The sequence below is a fragment of the Candoia aspera genome, chromosome 12 (genome assembly GCF_035149785.1).
Source record: "Candoia aspera isolate rCanAsp1 chromosome 12, rCanAsp1.hap2, whole genome shotgun sequence".
NCBI classification, from domain to species: Eukaryota; Metazoa; Chordata; class Lepidosauria; order Squamata; family Boidae; genus Candoia; species Candoia aspera.
This window is the reverse complement of record NC_086164.1, coordinates 20,267,798-20,283,797: the sequence shown is the minus strand read 5'-3', so window position 1 is coordinate 20,283,797 and position 16,000 is coordinate 20,267,798. Positions and strand designations below refer to the sequence as shown.

General features: G+C 41.5%; 1 protein-coding gene across 1 annotated transcript in view; it reads left to right on the top strand.

Annotated features, from left to right (window-relative positions):
- The first annotated feature begins 1,759 nt into the window (after positions 1 to 1,759).
- The window catches only part of ATRX (ATRX chromatin remodeler), a 116,879-nt gene continuing 102,638 nt past the window's right edge, over positions 1,760 to 16,000 (top strand). Inside the window, 1 exon segment of the mRNA XM_063313561.1 lies at positions 1,760 to 1,899. Coding sequence (XP_063169631.1) covers positions 1,880 to 1,899 — 20 coding nt within the window. The 5' untranslated portion in view covers positions 1,760 to 1,879.

The following is a 16,000-nucleotide window of genomic DNA, read 5'->3' as shown; positions in this document are numbered from 1 at the left end:
ACGGTGCCCAGCCCTGAGGAGCTCCACTGGCTGAAAATGGCTGTGTTTGAACAAGATGCTTGCCCATTTACAGATGGCATGCGTCACATGACATGGATAACAGGCAGAGCTTTGATCACACTGTTCTGCCACCATCCTGACTTTTTTGACCACATCCTATGATTACCTGTGCCCTCTTCCCACACCACACTTAACTGCTGAAAGGCAAGGTAAAAATGTGCACGTCTCATAAAAGGCTCAGTTGGCCAGGTCTTAAATTCAGCCCCAATCACTCAGTTAAGTGAAGAGCCTTGCGAGAAGAGCCAGTTGACCCATTTTGCATTCCTGCTCTTCCAAAAAAAGATGGCTGAAAAAGAGCTGCTCATTTACAGAGCTCCCGGACACGAGGTACTCAGCTCTGATGAGTGTTAGGCACGGGGCTGTTGTGAACCCTCGCTTAGAGCCAAGTTCAGGGTTAGGGTAGGATGACATTCCGCTAATGCCGCGTTTCTCAGCCTTGGCAGCTTTAGGAAGTGTGGATTTCAACCCTCAGAATTCCCCAGCCAGAATTCCCCAACCCTAAGGAAGGACCCAATGAACCATTATATATTTATAGTTCCATGTCAGCTCCAGCTTTTGTTGGGAGCTCATGGAAGTACACATGCAAGGGAAAGGTTTTCGTTAATTTTTTACCCTCAGGTTGGGCCCAGAAAGCATATTAGTGATAATTATTGTTTGTGGCAGATTTATTTTGGTCACTTTTTTAATAAGCTGCCAGAGTTGCATTGTTCCTTTAAAGCCACCCAGAACCATTGTGGAGTCAGGTGGCCTCGAAATTTAATTAATTAAATTTTAATTAATTAAATATTTAGCTTACCATCTTACTGTCCATAACCCTGTTGTTGTAAAAAAAATCAAACAATGAAACAGTCCAATGAAAAAATCTCTTAAAATAATATTGCAAATGACTGGTTCTAAGAAAAAGCTATTGTTGCCAAGGAAACAACACTGATGTGTCTATAAAATGATGGGGAATTGGCTAGATGATGTATGGGTGGGTGATGTATGTTGTTCCTTTTAAAAAACTTTGGTCATCTTGATATAAGCAACTTGAGTATCAGTTTATTTTGGTCCATTGTTACATGTATTTTAGCTTCTCAACACATTGCACTAAACTATAAACACTGATTGTCAAACTACCATAATTGTATTAATGTACCATAGTAAGCCAGAAATAAAGGGTATTATAGTTTTGCTGGCTGTGTGAACCCATTCAGGTTTATTAACCACAATTCAGAGCTTAATGAGAGAATTCAGCCTATTTTGGTTTAATCAAGTCATGCAATGAGTTTTAAAATATGTAAAAAGAACTGGTACGTTAAGCCCTGTGGCTAAGTAGGTGTGCAAGACACAGTCAGGCTTTGTTGCAGATGTGATGTTAAAACACAGCGGCTATCGCCTGCTTTAGGGCTGCGTGTTGTGTTGAATAAGGGAACAAGAAAGAGCACTTTGCATTCGGCCATTCCGCCGGAAAGCGCTGGGGGCCCTGCCATCCCACCTCCCCTTCAATGACGTCATACGGCATGACGACAGGCGACGACAGCAGCCGTAGCAGCCAATCGGAAGCGGTGGAGAGAAGAGATGACGCCAACCGCCCTAGCAACAGTGGCGGCCGGGCCTGTGCCCAATGGAAAAAAAGATGCCCGCCGCCGAGAGCCAATGGCGGGCCGCGGAGCGGGAGAGGGAAGGCGGGAGGAGGCGGGGCTCTCCCTCCTGTTCTCGCCGACAAGATGGCGGCGGCGGCGGCGGCGGAGGGGATGGTGGCGCCAACGGCTTTGTTTCCCCTCAGCGCCTGAAGCCGGCCGCCACCGGCCCGGCCGCGAGGGACAGCGGCGGAGACATGACCGCGGAGCCCGCGAGGTAGGCGGCGGGGGCGGCAGCCGGCTCCGGGCACCCTCCCCGTGAGGCGGTTCAGCCGGGTGGGGGGCGGAGAGGGGGCGGCGGCGCGGCGAAAAGCCCCGCCGCCGCCGCTACTGCCGCCGCCGCCGCACGCCTTCCCGGGGACGGGAGCCCCCTTCCCGCCGGCTGCGGGCGAGCGCTATGCCGCGGGTTACCCGGCGGCGCCTCAGGAAGGGTTGGGGGAGGGGCCGGGCCCTCCCCCGCGCCGCCCGCCTCTGCGCAGTGGCGACGGTCCCCAGTGGGGACGGCCAGGGCTGTCTGCGCCGGGGCTCGCGGGCGCCCCCCGGCGGGCGGCCGCGCTTGCCCTCCCCGCTCGGGGGCGGGGCCCTCTCCGCCCGCCTCTTCCCGGCCTCGTTCCGCGGCTCCGGCGGGGCTGGCCGCGGTAGCCCGGTGCGTCCGAGGAGGATGGACGGCTTCACAGGTGCGCGGGCACCCCGGACGTTTAGTCATCTGCCCGGCCACTAGGAGCCGGGCAAGCTTGGCATGGGTGCCCGGCGGCTTCTGCGCCCTTCAAAGCCGGGCTGCGGAAGGACCTATTTCCTGTCCTGTGGCCGGCGTGTCTGCGGCGGTCTTCCTCGGTACGCCTTCTCAGCGGTGGTGGTGGGAATCGCGCCCGTCTTCTGGACATAACGCTGGCATTTTAATGTGTCTTCCAACGGAGGCATCAGGTGGATAGATGGGGACTGCTGGGGCCTTAAATAAAGGGTGGGTTCGCCCCCTAGTTTCCGGGTTAGTCCTTTGTGTAAATCCAGCCACTGAGTTTTACTGATGGTTTAGTCTGTTCTGCAGACCCATCACAAAACTCAGTAAATTGTGGTTTAGTTGACTGCAGGTTAGACCAAATGTTTCTCAACCTTGGCAGCTTGAAGATGTGTGGACTTCAACTCCCAGAATTCCCCAGCCAAGATGTATGAATGCTGCAGTTGTGGTTTATGACTGGTATGAACCATTTGTCTTTACATAAGTAACTGTGGCTAAGCAGACCATGGATAAAAATAGGATGAAGGTTTTTGCCCTTGGTCTGAACTTGAATATTATACTAGGCCCCTAACCATATTATAATTTTCCTTTTTCTGCAAACCAAGTTGGTGAGTTCTTACGGTTTACTGTCAGCAGGTTTTTCCTTGCACACTATTCCTCTTTTGCAAGCTTATCTTCCATTCTGATAGTACTTTTCAGAATGTTTCTTCAAGTATTTCATTTGGTAATCATATTACTACATTTGAGCAGACCACTGATTTTTTTTTTAATATTTGAAAACTCGTGAAGGAAAAACTTTCAAGGGAGTTTAATGTTTCCTAAACAAATTATTTTAAAAAATGTGAAAGCATAAGAGAATACTGTCAAATATGACTAGTGTGTGAATCCCGAGTAGTCACAATCCTTTACTCATCTATTTCCATCAGTGAAATACGGGCATTGATGCTATGTTGACTGTAATCTTGCTCACTTTGAGGAACAAGACTCTTGTCTTTCTCTCCATTTTCATTTGTGGGACAGCTCAGTAGTGGCTTTGTATTACTGCACTGAGAAAGCTTGAAGAAAACATAAATGATTTCTAACTTTTTATACTTTTTGTTCTTGCATTGATTCTTCCCTGCCCTTCAATGGTCAAACATCACAGTTTATTGAACAATTTAATAATTGCCCTTTCCAGTTTCTAGTTGTCTTCCATCAGAATTCTTTTTATTGAACAATTCAGGTTTTTCAGCAGGTCTTCAGGTAATTAAAAAGTAAGGGAATAAGCACTATGCAAAAGAAGAAGTATCATACAACTTGCTTGGGTCGTTAAGGAGCTGCGGAAGTCTTTGGATCCTAAACGTTTGTTAACAGTGAGGCATTTTCAAAGAATCATAAAGTTGGAAGTTGGCTTTTTGTTCATGTAGCCCAATCCTCTGCTCAATGCGGGAATCCGAATTAAAGCATCCTTAACAGATGTCTGTCCACCCTTCATCTGAACACATCCAGCAAAAGGGAGCTTGTTATCTCCCCGCTGGACTCTTCTTTGGGTACTTGAAAAGTAGTAAGATACATACCTTCAGGTTTTTTTCCAAGGCTAAACGGAATTTATTCAATCATTTCCCATAAAGCAGATTTCATTCCCCAATAAACCTTACTACCTTTCTTTGGAACTCCTCTAGTTTCTCTGAACCTTTCATAAATTGTAGCTCCAAGACTGGACATGGTATTTCGATGGGGTCTGTCCAAGATGGGATGCAATAGTTTTCTGTCATTCTGTTAATGCAACCTAAAACTGCATTTACCCTTTTAGCATCTGTGTCACACTGTTGATTCAGGTGTAGCTTGTATAACTCCAAGATCTTTTTCAGATACACTATTACCAAGCCATGCTTTCTCCATCTTATATCACTGCATTTTGTGTGTAAGAACTTTGTGGAGTCCCCGGCGCGCTCTGAGCTTGGTTGTTTGCAGATGTTTCATTACCCAAGTAGATAACATCATCAGTGCTAAGTGACTGTGGGGATTGCCCCCTATTTATATACAGTAGCTTGCCCTGCCAGTGTTGGTGGGGGTGTGGCTTTCTCCTTGGTATTATTTTATTCTTCATTGTTTGTCTCCTTGGTAGTCCCTTGATAGGGTATTTTCTGCTTGATGGTTTGTCTAGAGTTAATCCCTGCTTATCTGGGTTTAGGCTGCTGGAGAGGATATGTCTTTTTGTTTCCTTCTTAGCTTTTTTTAAAATTGTCTCTTTTGAATGGTGTGTAAATGTGGTTTATTTGTGTCTATTGATGGCTGATTTGTCTAAATGCCAAGCTTCTAGGAGCTCCCTAGCATTTTTGGATTTAGCTTGGTCTAGGATGCTCACAAAATGTTTTTAAGGTGCTTAAAAATCACTATCTTTATCATTTGTTCTAAATTTTTCAAAGTATCAACATTAAACTGGATAGTTTGCTGCTCCCCAAGAATTCAGACACTTTTCTGATAGATTGTTATTTGCTTAGATGAATATTGAACGGTTTGCAAAATAATGAAACTGTTCCTTATTTACAATATTAGTATAATGTTTTAGAATTTTAAATGTTTCTTTAATAGCATTGTCTAAGTGAATTAGGTGGTATCTTGCACAATGAATATGTTCAGGTGACATGTTCAGAAGCCAAGTAGCCTGGTTAATGAGAATGTCATTGTCTTTTTCCCTAACCCGTGTGGCTGTTTAAGGATTGTGGCTTGTTAAAGGCAATATATGTCTCAGAGCTGCCATTGTTTCTGATCAGTGCAGTTTAGTCATATGATAGTATGGAAGTGTATGTAAGAGTTGCATTGTTACCTTTGTTTTTGCTTTTCTGTTCCATCCTGATTATTTGCATTAATCTAGGTGGGTCAGAGATAACTACTGTTGATTTGGATGCTGCCCTGCTCTTATTCTACTGTTAATCTGTTCTTTTAAAGGACAGTTGGTAATTAAATGATGTTAATTTTACCTGCTAAACTTTCAGACTTGTTCCTGGTAGTCTGCTTTCTGCTGGAAGGCAAATGGTGATAGTTGGCTGATATGCGTATTGTTTTTGGGAATGAGCTGTAAAGTAGATGTGCAGAATAAGAGGTAATTGTCCCTATAACATGGAATCTGAAGATGGGATTTGAATCATTCTTGGTTTGATTTTTGACTTGTTTGAGAGTGACAGGTTAGGAATGGGGGTGGGAAATACATTTGCTTTGAGTTTAGTTTATCCACCCCTAAAGAGAGAGCCAACTAAGAGTGATTGGGCATTGAGTGATGTATGTTGCTCATAAATGATAAGATATATCCATCACAATTCTGACTTTATAGATTGGACCATTTTTTAAGGCTAGCATATGGTTCTAAAACTTGTTTACTTAACTGTTACATATTGACCAGTGCTAGAATTGAAATTGGAATCAGGAGGAATTTGGAAAATATAGCTTGTTCATAGGTTATTGAAAAGCTAAAACAAAAGAAAAAAATGTAAATAAATGTAACATTTGGAATGGAGGTGTGGTGGCCTTAAAGGCATCATAGCAAGTAACCTTAGAAAAAAAAAGGTTGGAACTACATGGGTGGGTTTTCATATTATGTTAAGCCATACTTTGCTTAATTTGTTGAATAAGCACAAGTTGCTTAGGGTTCGCACAGCACAGTAATCCAAAATCATGATGTATCTTAATGTGATACATGAAGCAGCTGTTCTGTTTTTCAGTGTTTGGTTTTTTTTGCTAAATGTATTATAAAAATATAACCAATGCCCTTTTTCATTTAACAGTGATTTAATGACTTGATGTCATGTGTGAGTGTACTTAATATAATCTAGTGATATGGCAGGGAAGCAAACTGGTGAGTAGAGGTGGCAGGGCCAGAATTTGAAGTAGTGAGGGAAGTTCACACGTGAATTTGATGTAGCCATGAAATCTTTGGATATCAACTTAGAGTGACTTTTGCTTTTGCAGAATCTGGACTTTTTAACAGGAGTATTGGTATTTCTATTGAGCTGTGTTCGGACAACATGTGAAGTTTTAGTTTGTTTAACCATATTTTACTGAAGAAATTACAATTGGTTGAATTCAAGATATTTAGTATATATCTTATACTAAACCGTAAACAAGTAAACCACTTTTTACCCTAGCCTGTTGTTTGACTTCGATTTTAGCATGCAAATTGCTGTCTTCCTAACTGGGAATTTAATGGGGATTATGGGAAATGAATACATTAGATGGTGGCATACCATCTAGGTATAATTTTATTACTTTGTATTCTGTCTTTCTCCAATTTGTTTAGAGTGTGATTGGATTGCTATATCAACCTAAGCCATAATATGTTTTTTGACTTATCCTGTTATGTGAACATTAAGAGGGATAAAACAGCATTTATGGGTAACAACTGTATATTAATCTGGCCCCCTTTTGTTATCTAAACCATGACTTAGCACAAAATGCAAATCCCAACTGTTTCAGCCTTACGACAGTGCTGTGAAATCTGGGAAATGGTGACTAGATTCACATATTTTGCTGCACAGTGATTTGTTTTAAACTTGGTTTGCTGAATAAGCTACGATTGCTGGCTCACATTAATCCAGAACCAAATAAACCACATAATGATTTAATTTCATGTGTGAACCCAACCAGTAATTTGCCCCTGATACTCTCAAGAAAGAACCACACTTAGTGGCTATGAATGTATCACCAGCTGTCATGTACATAATTTTAACTGAGGTTTCAGGTTTATTGTCAAATCCATACCAGCCACCATTTTGGATCTCTTTCAGGTTTGGTATAGGTTACATTTTTATTAACATTTGGGTTAAAGGGATCCAAGATGGTGACTATTTCAGGTTTAAAAAAACATTTTCTGAATAGCAGTAAAGGGTCAGGAGTAAAGTAACACTTTTCTGATTTTAGTTTCTTGAAAGATTGGAACAGCTAATACAAAATGCGAATCTCTTATCACTATTCTTTAAAGAAAAACAGTTGGTTGTAGGTAACTTAAAACCCATCACAGGCAGAGTAGGAGCTAGCTACAGGCTCAAACTCCCTCCTTTTGTCTTCCTTTGCTGAAAGTAAATCCCACCCATCTGCTTTAATTATGTAAACTATATTGGTAGCAGGACAAAGGCTAACCAGGTTGCTGCTTAAAGACATTTCAGAATGTTAAAGTGGGGATTGACTCAAGAATATAATATAAGTTGGGACAACAAAATTCCTCATTCCACTTCTGCCCTTTAAAGGCAGAAATTATTTTAACTATTTTAAAGTAATATGAATTTTGTAAATATCCCCAAATTAATTAAATCTAAGGCTGTGTAAAACATATGCAGTCTTTCTGTGAACATATCTGGAAGGCATAATGTAAAAGAAGGCAGCATAAGGTACTGAATCTAAGTTCTTCCTGGCTGTAGTTTTTTTAAAAAAATTATTTTGACATAAGAATTAAGAAGAGCCCAGCTGGATCAGGCCTTTTCATACTGAGCTTTCTGTAGCTAGTCAGAGGTATTCTGGAAGCCTATAGACATGGGCTGTGGGTGATAGCCCCCGTATACTATGGCTCCCTAACAGCTGATCTTTACGACAGGCTTCCTTTGGTCCCAGAGGTAGTAAACACCTCTCAAGACCAGTAGACATTGTGACCCTGGCTATTCATGAATTTGCCCAGTTCCCTTTTAAATCAGTTTAAATTGATGGCCATCCTGGCATCTGTTGGTAGAGAATTCCACATGCCCTTAGTTTAGCTAGGTCTTCAGCTGTAACGTTCATCTGTTAATATCTTGAATTTTAGTGTAAGTTATGAAAGCTCACTGAGAAGGTTTTTGTATAATAGATGTCAGCTCTCATCTAGAAGGTTCTTTAATACAAGCCCAATGGAAAAACAGGCTGCCAATGGGAAAAGGCCCTCAGGAAGTGGTATTTCTATTGAGTAGTTTCATAGTATTTAGTATATCTCAGAAAAGGAGGATTCTTTGATCTCTCTCAAAATATAGATTGAGATGGTTGAGTTGGGCTGAACTAAGTCAGCCACTGGATAAGATTTTAGGTTAAATATTTATGCTTTGTTTGGGCATTCTGTCAAATTACCATTTGCTCTACCAGCTCTTTGTAAGAAGTTCCCACTTCCAGATAAGTAACGAGAAAAAAATGGTTAGGGCTACATGTCTGCTTTCATTTTTCCTCCATGATAATGACGTAACTGTCATCATGGCTAAGTTATAACAAACAATAACTTGCAGATCCATTTCAAACAAGATTTGAATTTGATTGCTGGCTGATCACAAACTGCTTTATCTTTTTAGGCATATTAAATATAGTTTAAAGAGATGCTTGAAATGATTCTTATGGTAAAAGAGACCAGGTATTCAGGGTTCTATACCCTGGTCCAGTGATACTGATTCTTGTGGTTGTATTGTTTAGATAATTAGAATTCTTTTTTTATAATAATTTTATTGAAGTTTTTAATAAACATAGTAAAAACTAATACAAACTAGAAGGGAAAAAATAGAAGTTCAGAAGGTGCAGAAAAAGTAGAAGAAAAGAAAAAAGAAAAAGACCATAAAGACTAAAGAAGTGGCCTTCAAGCTTCATGACACTGAGCATAAGCTAATACAGTAATTTTTCACCCTCTTTTAACGTTACTAATAAAAGGCTATGGGGAAAAGTTTTTTTTAAAATAGTCTTTATTAAATTATTTACACAAATAATACAAACATAAAATGACAAATCAACAATAAACATCAAATGCAAAAACAGAAAGAAAAAAGGAAAGGAGAAAGAAGAAAGAGAAGAGGTTTAAAAGAAAGGAAATGGATTTCCAACTCCCTAAGTAATACAATTTTATACCTTAACTAAATAACTTCTTTTCACAATTCACTAATTTGGTTACAATAATTCTACAGTTCTATTGAGATTATATAAGTCAAATACATAATATTTACATCTTGTATTACATTCATCTTCAGCAAAGGATCGTTACCTTGTGGTGCTGGAGCTTGAGCACCTCAGTGATGCCATGAGCTAAACTGTGAAGGGCCACCCAAGACGGGAAGGTCATGACAGAGAGGTCAGACTAAATGCGATCCCTGGGGAAGGTAATGGCAACCCACCCCAGTATTCTTGCCGTGAAAACTAAATGGATCAGTACAACCAGAGATATGTCGGTATACCATCGGAAGATGAGACCCCCAGGTCGGAAGATGGTCAAAATGCTACTGGGGAGGAACAGAGGATGAGTTCAAGTAGCCCCAGACGTGATGACGCAGCTAGCTCAAAGCCGAAAGGACGGCTAGCGGCCGACGGTGCTGGTGGTGAACGGCGAATCCGATGTTCTAAGGATCAACACGCCATTGGAGCCTGGAATGTAAGATCTATGAGCCAGGGCAAACTGGATGTGGTTATTGGTGAGATGTCAAGATTAAAGATAGACATTTTGGGCGTCAGTGAACTGAAATGGACTGGAATGGGCCACTTCACATCAAATGACCACCAGATCTACTACTGTGGACAAGAGGACCACAGAAGAAATGGAGTAGCCTTCATAATTAATAGTAAAGTGGCTGAAGCAGTGCTTGGATACAACCCAAAAAACGATAGAATGATCTCAATTCGAATTCAGAGCAAGCCATCTAACATCACAGTGATCCAAATATATGCCCCAACTACAGATGCTGAAGAAGCTGAAGTACAGCAGTTCTATGAGGATCTGCAGCACCTACTGGGTAACACACCTAAAAGAGACGTTATTTTCATCACAGGAGACTGGAATGCTAAGGTGGGCAGTCAAATGACACCTGGAATTACAGGTAAGCATGCCCTGGGAGAACAAATAAAGCAGGACATAGGCTGATAGAATTTTGCCAAGACAACTCACTCTGCATAACAAACACTCTCTTCCAACAACCTAAGAGACGGCTTTATACATGCACTTCACCAGATGGACAACACCGAAATCAGATTGACTACATCCTTTGCAGCCAAAGGTGGTGGACATCTATACAGTCGGTAAAAACAAGACCTGGAGCTGACTGTAGTTCCAATCACGAACTTCTTATTGCACAATTTAGGATCAGACTAAAGAGATTAGGGAAGACCCACAGATCAGCTAGATATGAGCTCACTAATATCCCTAAGGAATATGCAGTGGAGGTGAAGAATTGATTTAAGGGACTGGACTTAGTAGATAGGGTCCCGGAAGAACTCTGGACAGAAGTTGGCAACATTGTTCAGGAGGTGGCAACAAAATACATCCCAAAGAAAGAGAAAACCAAGAAGGCAAAATGGCTGTCTGCTGAGACACTAGAAGTAGCCCAAGAAAGAAGGACAGCAAAAGGCAACCGTGATAGGGGGAGATATGCCCAATTAAATGCAAAATTCCAGAGGTTAGCCAGAAGAGATAAGGAATTATTTTTAAACAAGCAATGCGCGGAAGTGGAAGAAGACAATAGAATAGGAAGGACAAGAGACCTCTTCCAGAAAATTAGAAACATTGGAGGTAAATTCCAGGCAAAAATGGGTATGATCAAAAACAAAGATGCCAAGGACCTAACAGAAGAAGAAGAGATCAAGAAAAGGTGGCAAGAATATACAGAAGACCTGTATAGGAAGGATAACAATATCGGGGATAGCTTTGACGGTGTGGTCAGTGAGCTAGAGCCAGACATCCTGAAGAGTGAGGTTGAGTGGGCCTTAAGAAGCATTGCTAATACCAAGGCAGCAGGAGATGACGGCATCCCAGCTGAACTGTTCAAAATCTTGCGAGATGCTGCTGTCAAGGTAATGCATACTATATGCCAGCAAATTTGGAAAACACAAGAATGGCCATCAGATTGGAAAAAAATCAACTTATATCCCCATATCAAAAAAGGGAAACACTAAAGAATGTTCAAACTATCGAACAGTGGCATTCATTTCACATGCCAGTAAGGTAATGCTCAAGATCCTGCAAGGTAGACTTCAGCAGTTCATGGAGCGAGAATTGCCAGATGTACAAGCTGGGTTTAGAAAAGGCAGAGGAACTAGGGACCAAATTGCCAATATCCGCTGGATAATGGAAAAAGCCAGGGAGTTACAGAAAAACATCTATTTCTGTTTGATTGACTATTCTAAAGCCTTTGACTGTGTGGACCATAACAAATTGTGGCAAGTTCCTAGTGGTATGGGGATACCAAGTCATCTTGTCTGCCTCCTGAGGAATCTGTATAACGACCAAGTAGCAACAGTAAGAACAGACCACGGAACAACGGACTGGTTTAAGATTGGGAAAGGAGTACGGCAGGGCTGTATACTCTCACCCTACCTATTCAACTTGTACGCAGAACACATCATGCGACATGCTGGGCTTGAGGAATCCAAGGCTGGAGTTAAAATCTCTGGAAGAAACATTAACAATCTCAGATATGCAGATGATACCACTTTGATGGCTGAACACGAAGAGGCACTGAGGAGCCTTATGATGAAGGTGAAAGAAGAAAGTGCAAAAGCTGGCTTGCAGCTAAACCTCAAAAAAACCAAGATGAGGGCAACCAGCTTGATTGATAACTGGCAAATAGAGGGAGAAAACATAGAGGCAGTGAAAGACTTTGTATTTCTGGGTGTGAAGATTACTGCAGATGCTGACTGCAGTCAGGAAATCAGAAGACGCTTAATCCTTGGGAGAAGAGCAATGACCAATCTCGATCAAATAGTTAAGAGCAGAGACATCACACTGACAACAAAGGTCCGCATAGTTAAAGCAATGGTGTTCCCCGTAGTAACATATGGCTGCGAGAGCTGGACCATAAGGAAGGCTGAGAGAAGGAAGATCGATGCTTTGGAACTGTGGTGTTGGAGGAAAATTCTGAGAGTGCCTTGGACTGCAAGAAGATCAAACCAGCCATCCTCCAGGAAATAAAGCCAGACTGCTCACTTGAGGGAATGATATTAAAGGCAAAACGGAAATACTTTGGCCACATAATGAGAAGACAGGATACCCTGGAGAAGATGATGATGCTAGGGAGAGTGGAAGGCAAAAGGAAGAGGGACCGACCAAGGGCAAGGTGGATGGATGATATTCTAGAGGTGACGGACTCATCCTTGGGGGAGCTGGGAGTGTTGACCGACAGGAAGTTCTGGCGTGGGCTTATCCATGAAGTCACGAAGAGTCGGAAGCAACTACAAGTTGAATAGGTAGGGTGAGAGTATACAGCCCTGCCGTACTCCTTTCCCAATCTTAAACCAGTCTGTTGTTCCGTGGTCTGTTCTTACTGTTGCTACTTGGTCGTTATACAGATTCTTCAGGAGGCATACAAGATGACTTGGTATCCCCATACCACTAAGAACTTGCCACAATTTGTTATGGTCCACACAGTCAAAGGCTTTAGAATAGTCAATAAAACAGAAATAGATGTTTTTCTGAAACTCCCTGGCTTTTTCCATTATCCAGCGGATATTGGCAATTTGGTCCCTAGTTCCTCTGCCTTTTCTAAACCCAGCTTGTACATCTGGCAATTCTCGCTCCATGAACTGCTGAAGTCTACCTTGCAGGATCTTGAGCATTACCTTACTGGCATGTGAAATGAGTGCCACTGTTCGATAGTTTGAACATTCTTTAGTGTTTCCCTTTTTTGGTATGGGGATATAAGTTGATTTTTTCCAGTCTGATGGCCATTCTTGTGTTTTCCAAATTTGCTGGCATATAGCATGCATTACCTTGACAGCAGCATCTTGCAAGATTTTGAACAGTTCAGCTGGGATGCCGTCGTCTCCTGTTGCCTTGGTATTAGCAATGCTTCTTAAGGCCCACTCAACCTCACTCTTCAGGATGTCTGGCTCTAGCTCACTGACCACACCGTCAAAGCTATCCCCGATATTGTTATCCTTCCTATACAGGTCTTCTGTATATTCTTGCCACCTTTTCTTGATCTCTTCTTCTTCTGTTAGGTCCTTGGCATCTTTGTTTTTGATCATACCCATTTTTGCCTGGAATTTACCTCCAATGTTTCTAATTTTCTGGAAGAGGTCTCTTGTCCTTCCTATTCTATTGTCTTCTTCCACTTCTGCGCATTGCTTGTTTAAAAATAATTCCTTATCTCTTCTGGCTAACCTCTGGAATTTTGCATTTAATTGGGCATATCTCCCCCTATCACTGTTGCCTTTTGCTTTCCTTCTTTCTTGGGCTACTTCTAGTGTCTCAGCAGACAGCCATTTTGCCTTCTTGGTTTTCTCTTTCTTTGGGATGTGTTTTATTGCCGCCTCCTGAACAATGCTGCCAACTTCTGTCCAGAGTTCTTCCGGGACCCTATCTACTAAGTCCAGTCCCTTAAATCTATTCTTCACCTCCACTGCATATTCCTTAGGGATATTAGTGAGCTCATATCTAGCTGATCTGTGGGTCTTCCCTAATCTCTTTAGTCTGATCCTAAATTGTGCAAGAAGAAGTTCGTGATCTGAACTACAGTCAGCTCCAGGCCTTGTTTTTACCGACTGTACAGATGTCCGCCACCTTTGGCTGCAAAGGATGTAATCAATCTGATTTCGGTGTTGTCCATCTGGTGAAGTCCATGTATAAAGCCGTCTCTTAGGTTGTTGGAAGAGAGTGTTTGTTATGCAGAGTGAATTGTCTTGGCAAAATTCTATCAGCCTGTGTCCTGCTTCATTTTGTTCTAGGCCATACTTACCTGTAATTCGAGGTGTCATTTGACTGCCCACCTTAGCATTCCAGTCTCCTGTGATGAAAATAACATCTCTTTTAGGCGTGTTGTCCAGTAGATGCTGCAGATCCTCATAGAACTGCTCTACTTCAGCTTCTTCAGCATTTGTGGTTGGGGCGTATATTTGGATCACTGTGATGTTAGATGGCTTGCCCTGAATTCGAATTGAGATCATTCTGTCGTTTTTTGGGTTGTATCCAAGCACTGCTTTAGCCACTTTACTATTAATTATGAAGGCTACTCCATTTCTTCTGTGGTCCTCTTGTCCGCAGTAGTAGATCTGGTGGTCATTTGATGTGAAGTGGCCCATTCCAGTCCATTTCAGTTCACTGACGCCCAGAATGTCTATCTTTAATCTTGACATCTCACCAATAACCACATCCAATTTGCCCTGGCTCATAGATCTTACATTCCAGGTTCCGATGGTGTGTTGATCCTTAGAACATCGGATTCGCCGTTCACCACCAGCACCGTCGGCCACTAGCCGTCCTTTCGGCTTTGAGCTAGCTGCGTCATCACGTCTGGGGCTAGTTGAGCTCATCCTCTGTTCCTCCCCAGTAGCATTTTGACCATCTTCCGACCTGGGGGTCTCATCTTCCGATGGTATACCGACATATCTCTGGTTGTACTGATCCATTTAGTTTTCATGGCAAGAATACTGAGGTGGGTTGCCATTACCTTCCCCAGGGATCGCATTTAGTCTGACCTCTCTGTCATGACCTTCCCGTCTTGGGTGGCCCTTCACGGTTTAGCTCATGGCATCATTGAGGTGCTCAAGCTCCAGCACCACGACAAGGTAACGATCCTTTGCTGAAGCATTTAATCATACATTGTTTAATTTGTACATTTGCCATTCTTATTTGTAATAACATTTTATATATTTTGGAAATCATGTGGTCATTGTTGGCATAAACTAAATTATCCCACCAGGTTAAATCTTTTGTGAATTTGTAACTTTGGGCATCAATTTTAAATTGTTCCTTTAATTGAAAATACAAAAACCATTGGCATGGATGTCCTTCATTTTCCAATTCATCTCTTCTTTTCATTTTATATATAGCCCCTTCAAATTTATTAGGTCCAAATATCTTAGCCATTTGCAAATTCCTGTTTTTTCTCTCCTACTATACGATTCTTGCGGGGAAATCCATAATGGTAGAGTGGGTGTTAGAGTAGATTTATATTTTTCCCAAATTTTAAGAAGGGACTTTCTAATACAATGATTATTAAATACTTTATTTACTTTCAATTTGTTATACCATAGGAATCCATGCCAACCAAATTTCAGGTCGTGGCCTCCTAGATTTAATGATCTATAATTTTGTAAAGTATTCCACTCTTTTACCCATAATCCACGTGCTTCATAATATAATTTAAAATCTGGAAGACCCCAGCCTCCTCGTTCTTTAGCATCCTGCATTAATTTAAGTCTAATTCTTGGTCTTTTCCTTTGCCAAATGAACTTTGATAGGTCTTTTTGCCATAATTTAAAAGTTTTGTCAGTTAATAATATTGGAATATTTTGAAATAAAAATAACATCCTTGGCAAGATATTCATTTTGATTACAGAGATTCGCCCCATAAGTGATAAATTTAGTTTTTCCCACTTCTCTAAGTCTTGTTGAATTTCCTTCCATATTTTTGCATAGTTGTTTTGGTATAGATCATTAGTTTTAGCTGTAATCTCTATCCCTAAATATCTGACTTTCTTAACACTAGAGAATCCTGATTTATTTTCTAATATATTCTGAATATTTTGTGACGTATTTAAGTTTATCATTTTCGTTTTTTTGTTTGTTTATTTGAAACCAGCTAATTCTCCATATTCTTATAGCGTTTTTAATAAGTAGTCAAGAGATGTTAGTGGATTTTGTAGGGTAGTAACTAAATCATCTGCGAACGCTCTTAATTTA